This window comes from Triplophysa dalaica, chromosome 14 (genome assembly GCF_015846415.1).
Source record: "Triplophysa dalaica isolate WHDGS20190420 chromosome 14, ASM1584641v1, whole genome shotgun sequence".
Classification (NCBI taxonomy): Eukaryota; Metazoa; Chordata; class Actinopteri; order Cypriniformes; family Nemacheilidae; genus Triplophysa; species Triplophysa dalaica.
This window is the reverse complement of record NC_079555.1, coordinates 6,982,711-7,002,903: the sequence shown is the minus strand read 5'-3', so window position 1 is coordinate 7,002,903 and position 20,193 is coordinate 6,982,711. Positions and strand designations below refer to the sequence as shown.

Here is a 20,193-nt window from a genome sequence, read left to right as displayed (position 1 = left end):
AAAAAACAAGGAAACAAGCAAAACTGAAATTAATATTTTTATTTCACATAATGAAAAAAAACAAACACAAATTGACACCAAATAATAATGGAATGAGGACAATGAAAAGGGGAGCTGCTGGAAAAGGTGGGGTAAAGCATCTCAGTTCATTAAGACCTCCATCTGAACCAGTCTGGCATTGGTGTCTCCGGCCATTCGGTAAGGAATCATCCCCGCAAAGGTGATAAGTGCTCGGGCTTGACTGCGCAGCATCTGCAGAAAACGCAGACAAATACAACAGCATGACAAACTGCAGGTGGTTGGAGCATTTTATAAATCAGGATTAACAGGAACCTCGTAATTTATGTTTTATATCCAGTGAATAATGGTCAATGCTGAGATTATTACAAAAACTTTTCTTACAGTGTCTCTGTCCTCTAGTGTACGCTGTGGTCTTCCTGGTGTGCCTGCTGCTGCCCCTTTCAGACGCTTGTATTGTGTGAACAGAATATTCATTGTGGCAAGAAGAACCTCTGACAAATTATGTCTGACCTGCAGAAAGATGACGACACGATGCAGAGAATGTCACAATAATAAGATCTCATCTTTTTAGATTCGTTTTCAATCTGTTAAGTAAAAAAAGTGTTTGTGGACAAATCTCTTACCTCATCACTTAAGTTTCTGAAGGCCATGACCCGCTCCTCAACACTGTCCTGATTTAAAGGAACTAGCTTTAACCTCTCGATCACCTGGCAGAGCAAAACAAATAGGTTGGAAATGGTTAAACACATGGCAGTATTGACCCATCATCAAAAGGGCGTCTTAAAGAGGACTTACGTCATAGGCTCGATCAATGTGACCAGCGTGATACTCATCAAAGAACGTCATCAGGTCCAGAAGCAGGTAGAAGGTGCTGTCCACAGATTTCTCCCCAGATATACTATTAGCACGATAACTGTGCTCACAATAAAAACAAAGATTTTCATTCAACAATCGACAGGGCCGAACACCAGATGATGATGTATGAAATAAGGGGTTAAAACATTCACCGTTCAGCGATAGCAACCGCCATGTTTTTGAGTCGCTCTTTGTTAGACTGGGGTTCGCTGACTTGAGCGATAACTGGACTCAACAATCTGTTTATGAGCTCTAAAACCTTGTCAGGGTTCTGGCAAAGAAAAACACAAGATTTCAGACATAAGGTAAACCTCTACTCTTAACTTCCAGAGTAAAAACAAGATGTCATGTCACGACGTGGCTTAGCTTACCTTGGCTAACTCGTACAGTCTGACAGCCTCCTCAAACAAACCCTTGTTCTCAGCCTCTGAGGCCACCTTAGTAATGATGGCTCGTGTGTCTCCGGCAAACTTATCAATCACACCAGGCTGAAGGGATTCACATAAACATCATTTATAGGCGAGCACAACTTTGAATGCACAATTGTGTTGCATTGAGAATGAATAAGAAGACTGTGTCCTTGGGGACAATACAACGTTTTATGCTAAAACAGCACAGTGAAAAAAGGTCTAGTAAGTGTAATTGTAAGTATAAGTGTAGAAAACATGCCCACCTTTCTGCATCCATCCTTTTCGAGTCTTCCAAGAAGCATTTCAAACTAATGAGATAGTTAAACATTGACAGAAATGAGAAACAATGCACTAATTCACTCTTCCTTCCTAAAGTTTGTTCAAGTTTCTTACCTCGCGACTCTCGATGACCAGCTCGCTGACGCAGCGCATGAACATGTTTTCTCCTTGACTGTCCTTCTCGTTCCTGTGGCCAATCAGAGAAGAGAAGAGCAGATCAATAATTTGCGCTTTGTGGTAATGACGGCAGTTGCAGCATGAAAACACTACTGACTGCGGACAAATGTGTTGGCTTTGTGATACGCTCACAACCTGGAAGATAAAAGTGCTTTGAGAAGATAAACCGTTCCCTTTTTGTAACAACTGCTGTGAGGTCTATTAAAACAATGGGGTGTGCTAGCAACAAATTTTCGGCGTGCATGAAATTGGTTTAATTATTCATGAATCATTCGTGGAAGGTTCTGAGTTATTCATGACATATTAATCTTTTCTCAGAGAGGGACTTCTGTTTAGTACTTTAAGGAGAACCTGAAATGACTTCAGGTTCAGCTCCCAATCATAAAAGAAGCTGAAGAACACATTCTTGCATCTTAAGCTGCTAATAGAGGTGACTGATTTGACATCAGCTATTTCTACATGTACATTTTACATTTATGCATTTGGCAGACGCTTTTATCCAAAAGAATTACATTGCATTGTACTATACATTTGTTCCCGAGGATGTGGGAAGAAATTTCAGTTTGTTATCCAATTTGAGCCTACAATGATGTAAGGACCAGCATACCGGAGGAAGTAGAAATACTGAAGAGCCTCCCGTGGGTCGGTGGACTCAAACTTGCGCGTGTAGAGCATCAGGAGTCGAATGAAGTTGAGCCGTCGCACCATTGGTGGATCTGCAGCCTCCTGACTCACTGAGAGCAACAAATCACAGTCATTTTTATAAGATCATTTATGAATGAATCCAATCGACTGGAGTGAAAACTGAACTCTTCCCAAATGTTCAGAAATTGACCATTGTAACTTACAAAGCTGTGCGCTCTGGCCCGAGGATTTAAGAAGGAGTTTAAGTTCGTACAGCACCAAAGCCACATGGACGGCATGGCTGCGCAGACGTTCCACCCGAAAGAGGAACGCTATGGCCGCTTCGAACTGCGCTGTCAAGAAAAGTACCTGGAAGTACAGGAAGGGCTGGTGGCTTGCCGAGAAATGAGATTCCCCTGAAAACAATAAAAACAGTGTTCTAAACGGTGTGCAAAAACATTCATAAGGTCTTTGGCTTTAATAACTTGTAGAATAATATAAATCACATATGTACAACACCCAAATGGGAGGGATTTGCAACTTAAGGAATGTGAATGCTTCTTTAAGCGAGGAATGGGTTCCACATAAATCTTCCTCAGCTGTGAAGTGCTTAAATAGTCTGTTTCATTCCCATTTGCATGAGATGAAATAATCCCCTCTCATTTAAACGGCCGTTAAAACTGACGCTGAAAAGACCCGCTGCGACTTTGCAATGAGCGTAATGGCAGCGCAGCTGGGAGTGAAGGAGTCTTATCAGCGAGACAGAAGGAGTCTTTAATGTGGTGTACTGCAGGAGTGCGGGCGAGATAAGACTTACTCATCAGGCAGGTGGAAAAAAATAAGCGGATGCCTTTTCAAAATCGGGCGAGGAGAAGTTTAAGCCTTGAGAAAACAGCACAATGACATGCACTTTTATCTGGGCCAGGCACACTGGCAGAGACTGAATGGCTGGGTTTTGCATACTGACAAACTTCCTGCTCTTTCAGACACCATTTAATTCTCTTCCTGTAGGACTGAAGTAAATCAGCAGATAAACGGGATAATTGATTGGCTCCGTAAAATGAATTGACCCAAGTATGACTCATTTAGAAATTACTTTACACGCACAGCAACAAACGTTGAGGAATTTTGTAACTAGTATTATTCACTAGCGTCGGTTACTAGTTAATTATAAGTAAATGACTATGCCAGTTTATCAGATTAAAGGGATAGTTTACCTATAAAGGAAAATCTAGTCATTTATTTTTTTCACTGTCATGTCATTCCAAAACTATGAGATATTATTTTTCCACAAAAGAAGATATTTGGAAGAGTAACCATTGCCTTCGCCGACATCTATTGTATGGAAACAAAATATCTTCATTTGTGGTCCAAAAAAGAAAGAGTGATATACAGGTTTGACGGTGAATAAATAATGACAGAATTTATATTTTGGGTGAACTGTTCCTTTAACATAGAATGCTCTTGTGTCAATAAAAAAATCTGCTCTAAGCCATTTTAAAATATTTTTGCGTAAATGAAAACAAAAACATTTTTTTGAAATAAAAATTGAGAAAAAACCTATGCAATTTGAGCAATTCAGCTACTAAAACTTCAATATGTTTTATTGTACATAAAAATGTCTTGTGCATCTCACCATAGTCCTCCAATAGTTGTTTCTGCAGTTGGGCCAGAGTCATTCTATCCTGAGGTGAACTGCTGCCATCTTCATCAAAATACACTTGATTCAGCTGGAAGAGACACAAGACACGGCTCAAAACGATGAGCAGCTGCGTGAATGCTAGATCCATTCAGATTAACTATTCTGAACAGCTCAGGCGTTGGTCAAACACACAAATAAACTGTAAGAACGTCAGCACATCTAAGAGGAATCAAAAGTGACTGAAAGGCTGTGGTGTTTTGTGTATAAATGACGCACAATAAAATCAATTATTCATATTTAATAAAATCGGTGGGTTGCCTGAACAAATTACTTTTTGACTATTATTGCGTTGGCTGACCTTGATCGAACACACTTTTCTGTGTACGTAACTTGCATTTGTGTGTTTGCATAGTGGTTCTTCTCTCACCTTGAGCCAAAGGTAATCTTCTGTTTTATCCGCCACCTCTCCGTGGTTGTCAGCGATGTCGCATTTACCGATGAGGCAGTAGACAGCACGCTTGTACGGATCTGCACTGTTCCTCAGCCCACGCCGGTAATGAAGCCGTAGTTTATTCTCTGTGGCTGGAGAAAGACTGAGTACAACAACACCATATCACTACATAAAAAATCACACCCGTCTGAGCTATTAAGCACGTAGATTTAGATTTAAAGAACAAACTTATGTGTGGCAGAGTAAGAAAGATCAAGCTAGGTCAAGTGCACAGAAGACAGAGAAAGTAATCGTCCTCATAGGATGTGATCTAGTTTTTGCCGTGTGTATTTGCATTCTCACCGCCGGTCGGGGCTGTTCATGTACTCCTGGAACCACATTTTAAAATCGCCGAGTTGATGCTGGGCCCTGTTCACCACCTGCATGGCGGCCGACAGGTCTCCACAACGCAGGCAGAAATAAATCAGAGCCCACACGGGATGTCCCTCTATTTCGCCGTCCTGTTGCACATATGCACAAACATTTGAATTCAGGTAACATAGTGTGTACCCACTTTTCACTTGAAGTCTAAAAAAATGTTTGGCCCTCTGCTGAACCATATTCAGAGCAGGTCACTTCATAATATATCTTGTCCGTGCCATGTGGCTTTGATACCTGCATGCCTGGCAGTTGGGTCGGTAGCTTGATGTTCAGGAAGCTGCAAACAAGCTGATAAGTGCCAGGCACTCCTCCCAGCTGAGCCTGGTGCAGGTTTCCAAATACAGTGACCATGGTGTAATTTTTATAGCTGTAGAAAAAAGACACAAGAATTACAATTAAAGGTTTAGTGCATGAAATTTAGCGCCATCTAGTGGTCCAGTTTGCGATTTGCAACCAATGGCTCACTCCACCCCTTCCTTTCCAACTACTGACACAGAACATGTTTCAAAGGTATCTTCATGACGTTATTGCCAGATGCAACAGGGAATTCTGCATTTAAAACATATTTTTCATTTGCTTAAAATGACCAAATTATTTTATACATAAATAAGCTTGTTGGGGTAGTAAACACTAAACAGATAGTTTTCTTCAAACATATCTCCATATCTTGTCCTTTTCGTCTCACCTGTTCTCAAGGTACTGCAGGGCCTGTCGAACGAAGGCCATCTGCATGTCAACAGACACTCGACTCTTCAACGTGTCCTTTGCCGGCACCAACAGAACATCTGTCATTTGCTTGACCATGAGCCACAAGTCCGCCACATTCTACAAACACGTACAAATACCGTTATGAAAATCATGATTACCACCTTTGTACAACAGAGTCTAAAACAAAAACACTGGATGTCAGACAGAGGCAGATAAGATACCTTATCATCGAGGTCTTCGGCAACCGAGGCACAGAAATCTCCCAGATTGGGCTGAAGATGTTCATTTACGATCTTCTCATTGAAGATGTAGATCTAAAGGAAGAAGAAAAACACTGAGAAAGGCTGAATGGCATGTAGGTCTGAGGTCTGGAGAGTTGGATGGAGGGCTATGATCTGGAGGTGAAGTGATGGATGATGAAGAACAAAACAAAGACAATAAAAACATTTAGAAGGTCTTCGAAAAAAAGCGCAAAGACCAGGAAGATGACTCCGCAGGCAATGTGGCGACACATTTTGAAATGGAAAACGCAAGGGCAATTGAGAGATCAGACAAAAAAGGAGAACAAAAGAGGAGACAGTGAGAGACAGCCCTCCCCTTTGTGGGTAGATTGGGAGCTAACCCATCATGTTTCGCTCCAGCTAATCAATCTCCTGAATCAATTGAGCTTGGCTCACAAAACATGACCCATTTATTCTCATGTCAGGCAGGAGTGAGCTAGAGTGTGTGGTATACATACATGTATTATATACAAGAAAAAACTGGATGCACTGGTGATCTGTATTGGTCTAAATCTATAATATAGTATATATACTGTATCTGTATTTGTCAGCCAATATTAGGCTTATTCAATTTCAAACCACTTATACCATTTATTTTTTCAATTTCAGTAGTATGACTGAAAAGCTATCTTCTTTTGTGATAAAACATAGTATAATATATATTGCTAAAATTATTTAGGTAACACTTTATAATAAGGTTGAAATCTTTGAAAAAAAAATGAATAAATGCATAGTAACGTCGTGCTAGGTAATGCACTTACATGTTAGCACATACAAACTTTTTGCAGCACATAAGTTAGCAGCCATAAAGTAAAATAATAGTCATTAGCCAAAATTTCTATATTGATGTCTGCGACAAAATTGTAAAAAAAAATTGAAATGAGCTATATTTTCAAAGAGAAATGACACAATTAATCTTAGAAATATCTCAAAACAACTACAGATCTCTAAGAGAAGAGATTAATATAATACAACGATCACTCTGTAATTTGTGCTGTTTTTTACAAACCTGTCTGCTATAGGCAACTTCCACACTGTCAAGTGCACTGCGTCCAGGAACGCCCACCTCACTCACGAAACTCGGCTGTGGGGTGAACACACATCAACAGTTTAGTTTCAGCACAAACAACGTCTACACAGCACAAGAGTATTGACGTGTAGGAGTACGTGTGTGTCTTTTAAGTGTGGGCTTGACAAGTGCACAAGCCTCAGTTTATCTCAGAGAGTTGGGTTAAATCTAAATGCACCGACCAATGTAGCGTGAAGCTATTGTGAAGAACATAACTAACGCTTGAGAGCACAGTATACGCACACGCAAAACTCACATCCTATATATGACCAAGATTTTATCCTTTTTTATTTAAGAAAAATGTTTCATCAAAGGAAGATTTGAAATTCATAAAGCATGCGATTCTTGAATCGAATTAGGGAGATCTTAAACGCACACGCATACGCAACACCCGCTCTCAGATACACACTCACGCTTGGGCAGTCAAATTCTGTGAACAGCAGTGTAAGAAACCATTGGGGTTTGCGTGACTATGTGATGGGGAGTGACGACTGGTGGAGGCTGGTGGTGCAGGGGAGAGCGAGCTCCTGGCATAGGAAGTGAACAGCAGGTCACACATGGAAAATTTAACTGCTGTTTAATAATTAAAGAAGCAGGACAGCAGTCAAAAATCTCCTAGAGCATACAAACATGAATGCCCAAATATACACAAGCAAAACACTTGTATCCTTTGTAGAACAACAAAAGGCAGACTTTAAAAGACGTATGTTATGAGATTTCGTCTTTTGTAAAAGACTGACAGTGTATAGTGTAGACAGAATATTGTTTTACTTGAGGACGCAAAAAATAAAACATGCATGTTTTTTGTATATATTATTCAGCACGAGAGCTTGTCATCCTCAATGTTTGATGGTTTCTTTATGCATCTTTCTCGTCTAACTAACGAAATGTTGACAACAAAGAAAAATCGGGACTTGACGAATACCATACATGAGTCCTAATGGTGTGACATAGTACAAATGCAGAAAACAAACTTTTATATTATTCACATTTATAATATAAAAGAGCATAAGAGAGATTTATCTTCATTGTTACTTTTTTCTGAATTTTTGCTGTCACACCATAAGACAAATGCATTTTTTTGACAGATTTTTCATATATATAATGTCTATTTGCAAAAATTTTGGAAATACGATAAAAACTGCCAGAAAAAAATTAATTTGAAGGGGAAAAAAACTGCTATGTCATGTTATATTTCTGGCACACCAGAATGTTATTTTTGCATGAACACCATTAACATATGAACATTGAGCAGCCACTGGACATGTCAAAGTATATTTTTTCATTAAAGCAAAGTTTTGATTTAAATATACCATATTTTCATATTTTATAATGTAAACTCATTCCAAACACATGCTTACACAGCTACACCTAGTGAGCTTTAACCGTTTGAAACGTTTTTAAAATAATCAATATTTTTGCAATTCAATCATGTGAGGCTGGTGGTGCTAAGATAACACACTTGCAATTTTACGATTAATTTGTAAAAACCGTTATCTTCTATGATGATTTAACATTATCAGGTCTATACGTTCTTGTCTGAAAAGAACTAAAAGCTTGTCTGTATGTAAAGCGCACGGCAGATAAGATTTTACACACGCCGAGATCCAGGGCCCACGTAGCCACAGGCTTCGTGTATCGAGCCAACAGATCTGAACACAAGCTCCATATGTTAAATGGGAAAGCTTGTGATCCATCGCAACGACTTGTAAAATAAGCTACGTGTGTTCTTCCATACTATCACATGTGTGTTCTGTATTGTTTTCAGCGTGTCGGGTTTGTTCCTCAGACCTCCACTTCCTGGCTGAAGTCCAGTGCATCTTCTCCAGCTCCCAGCAGGGTGTGCAAGACTCTCTGCTTCACCTGCTCCCACTGCACCAACATGGAGTCTCTGTGGTACTCCTCCGCCAACAGAAACGTCTGTGAGACAGAGCGACAGCGTGAATAACATGGAGGTAAGGGGTCTGAATCACACAAAGAAAAATAAATGATATTGACCATAGGTAAAAAACAAGAAACTAAAAAAACCCTCTGTGAATATATAGGTTACCCAACATGTGACGCATTAAAAATAGCTAGTGGCAGCAAACTGGATATGGAATAAGCCCTAACAGGCACAACGATCTTCACCCATCCCCCTAACCCACCTCAACTGTCTCTCCGAGGGACAAGGAACAAGAAAAAACGCAAACTGGGTCTGGCCCGCTAAAGCCTGGTTGCATGGAGGCCCTTCTAATGAAACTGTGCCGCTATTTGGGTCTGCCTTCACGCCTACTACCGATTTAGCCCGTACCCTGATTGAATCATTTTGTCTATTTTACACGGTCCCGACGGTCGACGTGTGATAATTGAGAGATTTCTAATTAAAAAGGCTTCTGAACTCTAGAGGAAGAGATGATTCTGGATTGGCACGTAATGGAGGAGAATGAGATGATATCAGCACATGTTTTTGGGGGGGGGGGGGGATTTGGAGTACTTTGGTCTTATGTACTGAAGGAAAGATTGTCTCATTCTGTACAGGTTTTTCAAAGGAACCACCTGTACTTTGTAAAAAAACTTTTAGGGGCGGTTTCCCAGACATGGCTTTAGACTGGTCCCAGACTAACTGAAATGTTAGTGGTGTATGGATCGAAAACAACTTGCAATGACATCTTAAAATATATCAGTGCAACGTTTTGTCTCAAGATGCATACAGTAATGTTTAATGTTAGACTCCAGTCCAAAATGGAAATTCTGTCATCATTTACTCACCCTCCAGTTGTTGCAAACCTGTATACATTTATTTTTTTCTGTTCAACACAAAGAAATATATTTAGAAGAATGTTAGAAACTGATAATTCTGGGGTGATATATAATGGTAGTCAAAGTTGCCCCAGAATTGTGTTTTCCTACGTTCATCTAAATATATCTTTTGTGTTTTACAGCGAAAAGAAACAAATATATAATTGTTCCTACTATGGTAGTCAATGATGCACTAGAAATCTCAGTTGCTAACATTAATAAGAAAGTTCTAACAATAATCTTTCGTTGTGTTCAACAGAAAAAAGAAATGTATACAGGTTTGAAACAACTTGTGGATGAGTAATTTTTGACAGAATTTTTCGGTGGGGTGGACTACACCAATAATGCCTAGCCCTGTTTTTAACCAATCCCTGTCCCGGGAACTTCCCCCTCGGTCAATCCATTGTTATGTTGTTCTCACTCGTGGTCACAATGGTTTACAGTAACTGAATTATTTTACGTTAATTTAATTAATACAGATTAAATAACTTTACCAAAGGGATGTATAGTGTAAGTTTTAGTAAAGAAATATGAAACATGCATGTTGGTTATTTGTATGTAGGTATGGTATATTTTAATATAGTTTAAATTGAGGAGAGAGAGAGAGAGAGAGAGAGAGAGAGAAAGAAACTTGACAAATGAACTTCACCAAACACATTTTATCACGCAGGGGCCATCTGCATCGTGAGGGTAACACTTCTGTGAGGAAATTATCATCTGAACTCAGCCAGTCTTCCTACATGAGAGGTTTGATGAGTGGACTAAGCGAAAAGAGGGGATACTGATCTGGCAGAGGGTGTCTCTCTGCTGCCAAGAGAGAGAGGAATAATAACAGGTGAAGGGCCTGTTTTTACCTCTCTGACAACTGAAGAGGCAATAAGGGGGAATGAGGACACTGATCTGAAACTACAGAGAGCCACAACCTGCAATAACCCTTGACCTGTCTGTTATGAGGAAAGAGATGGATTACAGGAACCATCAGATGAACTGTGTAGAATGGAATAGACTGCGCAATTTAGGACGCAGTGCGCTGTAGTTACGTTACGCTGTTAAAAACACATTTCTGGATGGGATGGTGTGTGGAGAAGTGCATCAGGACAGGAGATGGTCTGACAGATGAAATGATACATGAATGAATGGATCTAAATGGATAAAGAGAGGTGAGGGAAGACACTTACCCTGCGGCGTGACTCCTCGATGGCTGATAACAGTGCATTGTCTCTCTCGTTCTTCAGAAAGCCCTGCAACGAGAGACATGTCATGGAGGTTAAACGCGCTGCAACCTACTTTCCCCTTTTCTGCATTCAGAGCATACGCCCTCCCTCTCTCTCCCCCCTTCTTACTTCCTCCAAGACGAAAGCGCCACAGGCCAGAGATGGAGAATTGCCATCATTATCAAAATCACAGCTAAAACGAGCTTAGAATCGACCCTGCAAGACCGATCGCCCAAAATGGCGGCTCTAGACTTGGAATGCGACGTTCTAGAGTGATCTGAAAGTACTGCGTATTTCAGACACCCATGTACCACCAAAAGTTCATGGAGGGATCTCCAAATTCACCCAAAGACTTTCGGACAACCCTTATTTTACACTAATACACCCAGTTACCCAACTGGGTAAAATGTTACTTCAAATCACGAACAGATGCAGTTAACTCATTATAAACCATCGTTCTCGGTGTCTGTCAATGCACTGGCTCTTTCCTGCCTACAATGTCATTTTCGTTTCATCACAGATGGAAAATGCACACATCAGTAGCCTCACACAGGATAGGTTTGGAAATATCTGACAGAATTCTATGCAACGAATAGATACGCTAATACACTTGATGTACATATTGGTAGAGGACACACCCGCATTTATTTTGATTAAACAGTGCAGAACGAAGTCACTGGAATGATACGCGACACATCCTAAGTGGGGGTAGGGATAGGGAGTGGTACACGTATCTGATGGAAGGGTAGGTAGGAGATGCTGGTTGATTTTGGGTTTCCAGGATCATCAGACCACAGAAAACTATTGAAGGGTTAAAGAAACGCGACCTTTGAACCGGAAACCACGACCCATGAAATATAACATCTTACGAGCAGGGATCAGCATTAAAAAAAGCATTAATCACATATTGATTAATACTCTGTATCAAATACCATATCTTTGTTCAAATCAAACCAGATTGCCACATTCCTCGCCCTGAAAAATCTTCTTAACATTGCGTTGCTACTCCACAACTTCATTCTTGAAAATTGTTACATTTTACATCCACCGATCACTTTTCACGCCCTCCTCTACCAAGTTGAAGCCTGCCTACCCCTCCCCCCCCATGACTGCTCTCGCTTTTTCTTCGCCCCCCCACAAATCTACAAGACCCCCATCACCCCATCTACCCTGACTGACAGCTGTAAATAAGGATTGATTTATTCTGATTGGAGGAACGTTGCTTCTAAATGACACATCTGAATAAGCAAGTAGAAGTGACAGAGATGGAGAATCAAGCGGCGAGGGGTGGGGTTGAGGTGCAGAGGCGCAGGAGCTGTGCATGACCAACTGCCTACAATTTGTACATTGCAAATGAAAGGTCTAATTTCTAGTCTTTGCTTCTATTTCTTGCCCTGTCACTGTGCCTCCAATCATTAGATACAGAGCAGCGCCCCCTTAAGGCATCCACGTTCTCTCTGAAAGCTGCCGGCTGACAAAAGGAACACATTTACACAGAGTGATTTGGTTCATGCCTTAACTGAGATCATGCTTATTACACACCGTAAAGTATGTCACCACATTTGCCATTTCTTCGCTTTATCAATTACGTTATCATAAGAGATATGTTTTTTGGACCAATGAACTTGTACTACGCATAGATGCAGATCTTCTCTGGTGAAACAAAAGCGTGACTAAAGAAAAAACTCAATGCATTTAAAGGAGCTAGACAAAGTGCAGATCACATAGGTTGAAAGGGGATTTCTCTAACTTATACAATTAAAGGGAGGTTTCTGGAATATTCAAGACAGCCAATACCCTGAAAATTTGATTTGGAAAGAAATAATGTGCATTTTGCAGCATGCCGAGCAATATAAAGATATTCAATAAGATCATCTTACACAAGAATTCATACTGTACATAGTTATAAGGCATACACCTTTTTGAAAATTATCTCCAAACGACTCTTAATGGTATAATGCGAAGCACTGAACAGATTGCATTTACATGTAATGTAATGCTAAAGTAAAATAATATATAGAAGAAAAATGACAGCCTAGCATCAAACGCACAAAATGTAAAAAAAAACAGACATACATGCACAAACTAAATACACGTGATTTGTAATTAAATACACCTCGCAACAATACAGAATGTACATATACATGCCCCTTATTCCTTTACTTCTGAACAATTGAGTGAAGGAACCCCACCCTAACCCCACCACTTCCTGTGTGAGAGCCTTCATCCTGTTCCTCATCATCTTCCTCCTCGCCATCTTCATCGTCTCTTTGGAAAAGGCGACAGTCTCGTCTTCTGGGACGAACTGCCTGACAAAGGCGTAGTTTGTGCATTTCATGCATGGAGGTGCGAGCGGGTCGAATGCATGTTGAAATGCGTGTGTGTAGGTGATACTCACTTATGATGTGGCTTAACCTGCAGGAAGGTGAAAGTAGCTTGGAGGAGTGCGCCTGCCCCCTGTCATCTTCCTCTGGACCGGCGAGCCAGTGCATTTCTGGGGCGTTTTCTGACCTCCCTTACCAGAGGGCCTACACACTGTCTTCCACATGCACTCTTTACCCCACGGTGGCCCAGTGGTCTGAACCTACATATGAGCCACAAGCAGGGTTACTGTGGGCTGCTTTATTGTCGGAGGCGGAGCGTACCAAGTCCGTCCGCAGACGTGGGGGGAATTCGAGGAGAACTCATTATTCACCCTTAGCCATGTGCCGTTCCCCATCAGCCGTCCACCCCTCCTCCCGTTTCTCTCCTCCAGCATCCCTGCCAGCCTCCTCTTTCACTCACACTCATTTCTTCCTTTTTTTAAACATCTCCGCATCCTTCCTTTTTCCTCCTCCGCTAGCGCAATGCAATTATGGTAATGGATTTCCCCCCCACTCTCCTGATGGCTTTCGACATCCTGTCCAGAAACTGGGCTAATAATCCTCTTAAAAGTCATGTTTAGTTAATGAGGGAGTCCACTGACCATAGAGCAGAATCCAACATGTAGATCCATTACACTTATCTTGCATTTATCAACGTGTATGCTTGGACGAAACACTGCTGAGAAAGAAGTGTGATCGAAAGAGAGCAACAGAGAGATGAAATGCGGATGAAAGTAAGCATAAGTTAAAGAAAAATATATCTCTATTTTAGCTATTTGATGAAAAATTGCGATTAGTCGAACCCTTAAAGGCATCTCTTCCATTCTCTCCATCCCTTTAGAATGACATAAAATATACAGTATGTCAGATAAAAACAGTTATGATCAGAGAAGTATTCATATATGTGGGATTTAAACTGCAGAAGGCTGCGCGGTTGCCCACACACACAAATGCATAAAGCGAGAGGAGAGACTACGCCTCATCAGCAGTGTGTATTTCCTTTGTCTTCAGGCACGAAGCTCGACAGCCTTATGGAGCGAGCGCAATGTATCAAATGTACAATCTACACACACATCTGGAGGAACGCGCAATTGTAACGGTGCATTTTTCAGAGCGATCTGAGGGAGACGTACACAGAAAGATGCCATACATTATGAAAATAAAGATGATAATAAATAAAAGAGCAGATCCACAAGTTAAACAGTAAAATTACGATTTTAAACCTCTTAAACCCCAGAGTCTAAGTTGTACAGAAAACGCTACCGAGATCATCAGCCGACACATACACAGGAAGGGAGGGAGGTGAGGAAAGTGCCAGGCAGTAAGTGCACTTACAGTAAGACCCGTACTCTGGCAGGCCCACCGCAAAAAAATATATCTGACAATATATCTGACAAAAAAACTGTGAGCGAGAGACAGACAGTAAGAGTGCAAGAAAGGAGATGAGCAGTGGAATAGATGGTTGGGGGTGGGTTGCTTGGAATCTTCGGGAAACAAAAAGCCAGTGGATCACTACATGATTCTATGAGTCAACATGAAGCAATTTAACAGGACATCACTCACACAAGCTTCAGATGGGTGTGGTTGTGAGATATTTGGTAAATGAAGCTGATTTTATTGATCTTCCCCGACAGGCTAGCTGACATCCTACAGGAATAGCCATGTCTCCTAGACATTTTGCAAATGGGAAAATAAATATCTGAATAATTTTAAGACAGTCAGTAGACAAGTATTTTGTTTACCATAGAATATGATGATTACATTTTAGGAGTTTAAAATAGTGATATGGAAAGCTTTTCCTCATCTTTAATAAATGTTAATCTACAATATGAGATCTAGGCTTCTATCTATATTTATGATCTTTAAGTATGGTTTGTTTATAAGTTTGTTTTTTATCTAACGGTCTGTAACTCAATCAAAACAGGCAAACAATTGAGAACCACCAGTGTAGACAACATACAAAAACCAAACCAACAAAAATAGTAGCCAATAGCATGTCATTTACAACAAAGCATGAACCACAATTTTCTAATTGTTATTGTATTGTCAGATGGTAATTCGTGAATGCTTGCAAGAAAAGATTGCAAGAATTTTGGTCCAGTCGTTAAATTCTATACTTAAATTTAAAATGAATGCAAGTTAACTTTCATTAGAACGTATAAATTGCCTATAAGCTACAACACTTCAATTTTGATTTCATTGAGTCTAAGGGTTTCCAGCTTTCATCAGTGATTCCTGGCCATGATGAGTTCATAATTCCCTATACATGTGGCATTACAACGCTGTCATCAAACACATCACCCTTTTATAACCTCCTGTGTTGTGTTTATTCACCTTTTAATGCTCTGTGAATGCCAATTTAATATATTTATTCAACAATGTATTTGTGTCATGAACAACCACTGGGTGGCGTAACTACCCCCGTGTGACATCAACAAAACAGCCAATTTCCAAAAATGTTTCCTATATATTTCTCTAAATTTACTGTGGCAGCTTTTAGTAATATCACTAGACTGAAGAGTAATGCTGTTGACAATATTATTGCATTGTTTGGCAGTAAATAGGCATGCTAGGAAACAGAAAAGGCAGATGAATCATGCGATTATTTGTATGGCTCATGTTTTGCCACGTCAAGTCTCTTGTCCAACAGGCCTGACTTTGTCTTAGAGATTCATTCAGAGCGAAGTTCAATAACCACACACTTATTGCTACAGCAAACTCACGGCTTGGCAAATTGATATGTCAATTATAATCCAACCCACAATATGCATTATATAATTTCCAAAAGGCTGTGACTTTAGGAGCCAGCCTCCACGATGGCTTTTGCCCAATTCAACAAATAGCAAACGGGTATGGTACACAACACAAAGCTATGACAATTGCAGAAATAAGACTAAGAGTAGCATCCAATTCAATGTTAATTATTATATTCACAAAAATGGTACTCTCTCAATATTATTTGGTTAAAATAAACATTAAAATGTAATCATGGATTAGTTGAGGTTTTCTCTAACATCTTTTCTCAAAAAGCAATAAAGTATGCAAGTAATGTATTATCGTGTATTGAACAGATGAACTGTTACAAAGACAAAAGGATATTTATTTATTTATTTATTTATTTTTATGACTTACAATAAATACTACAAAATACACTGACATTTTATCGACAGGTGCTCATAAGAAAGAAAAGAATCTATATTAAACTAGAAAACATATATATTGAACCTGGATCCTTATTTTAATTACGTTCTTCTATATGTATCTGAGCTATGAAACATAAAACTTAAAGAACAAAGGAGTAAAGCTCTCAAATAAAGCAATAAGCTTTACTCCATATGCTTAGCAAGGTTTCATAAAATAAAGTAAATAAAATGATATTTAGGCTATGTGGTGCGGTCAGCTGTTATATATCAGGGTATTTTATAGCGGCTTAGAACTACGCTCAGCCAATCAGAATCAAGGACCAGAACTGACCGTTTTATAATAGAAATCAATCAATTCTAAACACAAATGATGCCTTCAAAACACCTCAAAAGGAAAGAACTTATTGTACTTTATAACCATAAGTTTCAGGCAAAGTCTCAAAACCAAAATTCTGAACATTATTAATGACATGGCTTCTTTCCATTCCTTTTAGATTAATCTATTTTTCAATAGATTTTCCCCACCAGAATAATCCTTGCTAAACTATGCCGAACACACAACATGAAAAGTAAGCCACAGCTTGTCCAAAATACACCCAGAATGATGACAAGAGAACTTTAATATAAGCAGATATTATTGTTCAAGCAGCTGCTGATGCTGTATCTCAATGGATGCAATAGAGAGGTATACAATATGAGGTATGAAAGAGGGAGGTGGACCCAATTAAAGAGCGACAGAAATATCAGCTCCCACACTAATGAAGCTGTACTAACCTGAATATCAGTGTCCTTAACTGGCTCAAGAGGTTCAAATGTAGTGGCTGCACTGAGGCTCTCAAGACGTTGGGAGATATGGAAGATGTCAAGTCCCCGAGAGCCCAAGAGGATGGAGCTGAAATTAAAAAGTACAGAGTAGCTCTAAATAGTACCATGACTCAAACATGAACAGCACCATGATATACCCGAATTGTCATCAATATCCAGGATTATTGATAACTTGTTAACACAACATGATATAAAATTCTGCGCCAGTATCTGGTTGACAATGCATCATGGTGGTGGTGGATCTGCCCTTAAGAGTCACAGTGATGTCTCAATGCCTCATTAAACTTGTATTGTGAATGCAACTCATTGGACAAAAAAACACTACTAATAATCAAATAATGTTATCTATAATACATCCATGTTATATAAACATAAAAATACAGATAACTTAACACAATGAAAACTTACGCTTTTACGTCAGCTGTGTCTTGGGAGGTTCTGGTGAGAGTGCGGGAACGTAAACGCTCTCCTGCTTGCTGGATTTCCTGCAGGTTTCGCTCAACATGAGGCAACTCGGAAACGGCTTCAGTTTCTGCAGCAAGTTGTTCTGCCTGCTGCAGGAGCTCTCCAAAGCCCTCAGTATCCATCTTCAGCCCCCGTTCTACCTGAAGCCACAAGAATAGTACTACTTTAAAGTTATGCATATCATTAATATTGCAAAATATATCCTTCTCTTATAAAAATACAAATAGTCATCTTAATTTCCAGTAACTATACTAGTTACATACTACAGTTATTGTTTGCTACTCCAACAAACCTTTTGGAGGTTATATTTTCTAAAAGACCACATCCCCGCAGTAAATTTATGAGACAAATATTGTCCTGAGGTTATGAGATGAAGATAACCACACATTATTTACTATACATAAAGTGTGTCTTACATACGAAAGCAATATATCATTGACATAAATGTATTGCCAGAAGAATGGGCGCAACCAGTTGAGTCTAGTTCCTCTCAAGGTATTTCTCTTCCATTCGTAACCATATTATAAAGCTGTTTTGCTTTCTATTAACTAGGGTCTAAACATTACTGCAACGCTGCTTTGAAAAGGTATACATCGTATGAAATGCTATAAAATAATAGAATACACAGGCAAATTGTTATATGACATATTTTATATCATGAAAAAATGGCTTAAAGTGTCAACTGGTATTAGCCCCTTCTGTCATCAAAACAAAGAAAAAAACGAAACTAAAACAACATTTTTCTAAAACCTTCTTACAATGCTATAACAGGTACTTTGTGGAGAGTAGTTACTTTATTACATAACGTTACTTATTTTATTATATGGTGACAAGTACAGTTGCCATGACAAATTTGTAATGTCTGAGACTTGTGACATGAAAACTGCCAATGAACAAAAAACTGATATTATCGAATCGAAAGTTTAATTATGAAGGCTCATTTTAAACAACGGTGCAATATTCAACATCACATTTCAGCTTACAGTAAAAAAAAAACAAGCAACTTAACTATTAAAATAGCATAATAAAATGAATGGTACTCGCTAGTAAGCTAACATCACATGAGGTGCTGTCAGCAACGCGTTCCAAACGAACTCCCGTCAAATGCTACCACAACCAACAAGCTTGTAACTAGTTATTAGTCAACGAAAAGTTTACGACCTACCTCCTTCAATGTAAATCCTTTAAGCACTTAAAAGACAATCTCAAGTATTGCTTCTGTGCTAAACACATCCACCTCGTGAAATCCCGGGTTCCATACAGCGCGAGCGCTCATTGGCTCAAAAAGGTTTCCCAGAAGCCCCTGCGAGTCTGTCGAACTTTATTCAGACGTCTGTGCATAACATGAGCACTGCTAATAACCTGGGCTCAGTCACAACACTCGAGTACTTTAAAGAATAACATTTAACGAAAATAGCTTTAAGGATTGTAAATTGTTCATATGTTTCAGAGCTGGGTCTCGTGTCTTGATGTTCATCACAGTTTACGCGAAAGACTTATGTCACGTGGTGTAGGTATGCCAACCTGCACGCACTTATCACTTTTCAAAGACTGACATGCATTGAAATGAAGCTACAACACGCCAATATTTGCTTGCATTTATTTATTTGAGAAAGTGCGAAAGGTTACATTAATAAAGATCATCCATCAAGGGGAAATGTTTCATAGCTGTACAAATCAATGACCAACCCCCCAAACAAATCATCTTTGAAACATTTGACAGTAACTGGCGGTAATTTATTATGTCGCGAAAGACTACATTAATAATGCAATGCACGACGATGACAAAGTTCACATTGTAGGAAACGCCGCGTTGACCTCATTGACAACAGCTGGGGTCACAGGAATTGTCCTTACATACGCAGCCAGAGGCGCACTTACTGCAGCCAGATGGGCAGCAAGAACAGCAACCTATAACAGAAATTAAAAATAAAATGAGTTACAATTGTGAAAACAGTCACTGTCATTAAATATAAAACAACTTACTCTTCTTGCAGGTTGTACACTTGCAGTTGGTACACTTGCAGGTGGCACCGCAGTTGCAAGTTCCAGCTGCAAAGAGATTAGACAAATGAAGCATTGTAGAGAGAACAACGTAAATATTTTGAATATCCTTAAAAACAATACAATACAATCTTTAGCTCTAGATGAAGCACTAAGTACTTACACTTTGAGCAATCACAAGGATCCATTCTCCCTCACGAATATCCGTAAAAGTCCCGACTGTTTCTTTGCTGTATTCACGTAATTGTGATTTGAGCTGTTTGTGTTGATACCAGTTAGTTCACACTGTCGTGTTTTTATACAGCCCAGAGTGCGCAACGAGCGCAAAAACACGCCCACCAGAGCGTGCACACGGCGTTACTCATTCACCCATACTGGGTGCAAACGATCGTACAATCAAGAACCACCACGCCCACGTCGTTCGAAAAATGTGACAAAATATGTATAAGAAATCTGTTTAT

At 39.6% G+C, this 20,193-nt stretch overlaps 2 protein-coding genes across 2 annotated transcripts; both read right to left on the bottom strand.

Annotated features, from left to right (window-relative positions):
* Nucleotides 1-24: 24 nt before the first annotated feature.
* nup93 (nucleoporin 93) lies at nucleotides 25-19,033 on the bottom strand. The gene is made up of 22 exons (XM_056766546.1): nucleotides 18,894-19,033; nucleotides 17,672-17,868; nucleotides 17,213-17,330; nucleotides 10,897-10,959; nucleotides 8,729-8,857; nucleotides 6,878-6,952; nucleotides 5,809-5,901; nucleotides 5,565-5,704; nucleotides 5,114-5,246; nucleotides 4,802-4,959; nucleotides 4,436-4,601; nucleotides 4,003-4,096; nucleotides 2,591-2,782; nucleotides 2,350-2,476; nucleotides 1,680-1,752; nucleotides 1,550-1,594; nucleotides 1,248-1,364; nucleotides 1,029-1,147; nucleotides 817-934; nucleotides 645-728; nucleotides 403-531; nucleotides 25-252 (listed from the first exon to the last, which is right to left on the bottom strand). Exons 2-22 carry the CDS (start codon nucleotides 17,848-17,850, stop codon nucleotides 142-144), a joined length of 2,463 nt encoding a protein of 820 aa, XP_056622524.1. The 5' UTR covers nucleotides 17,851-17,868; nucleotides 18,894-19,033; the 3' UTR covers nucleotides 25-141.
* A 283-nt stretch (nucleotides 19,034-19,316) lies between these two features.
* mt2 (metallothionein 2) lies at nucleotides 19,317-20,054 on the bottom strand. The gene is made up of 3 exons (XM_056766547.1): nucleotides 19,896-20,054; nucleotides 19,715-19,780; nucleotides 19,317-19,639 (listed from the first exon to the last, which is right to left on the bottom strand). The coding sequence occupies exons 1-3, from the start codon at nucleotides 19,918-19,920 to the stop codon at nucleotides 19,548-19,550; spliced, it is 183 nt and encodes a 60-aa protein (XP_056622525.1). The 5' UTR covers nucleotides 19,921-20,054; the 3' UTR covers nucleotides 19,317-19,547.
* Between the last annotated feature and the right edge of the window lie 139 nt (nucleotides 20,055-20,193).

What these genes read in the sequence shown, in the direction of transcription:
- mt2 (XM_056766547.1), bottom strand. Translation starts at nt 19,920, where the DNA reads ATGGATCCTTGTGATTGCTCAAAGT. An exon ending in TCCTTGTGATTGCTCAAAGT is followed by an intron (nt 19,781 to 19,895) that starts GTAAGTACTTAG and finishes ATCTCTTTGCAG; the next exon opens with CTGGAACTTGCAACTGCGGT. An exon ending in GTGTACAACCTGCAAGAAGA is followed by an intron (nt 19,640 to 19,714) that starts GTAAGTTGTTTT and finishes TTTCTGTTATAG; the next exon opens with GTTGCTGTTCTTGCTGCCCA.
- nup93 (XM_056766546.1), bottom strand. Translation starts at nt 17,850, where the DNA reads ATGGATACTGAGGGCTTTGGAGAGCTCCTGCAGCAGGCAGAACAACTT. An exon ending in TTAAGGACACTGATATTCAG is followed by an intron (nt 10,960 to 17,212) that starts GTTAGTACAGCT and finishes CTCTCGTTGCAG; the next exon opens with GGCTTTCTGAAGAACGAGAG. An exon ending in TGGTCATCGAGAGTCGCGAG is followed by an intron (nt 1,595 to 1,679) that starts GTAAGAAACTTG and finishes CTATCTCATTAG; the next exon opens with TTTGAAATGCTTCTTGGAAG.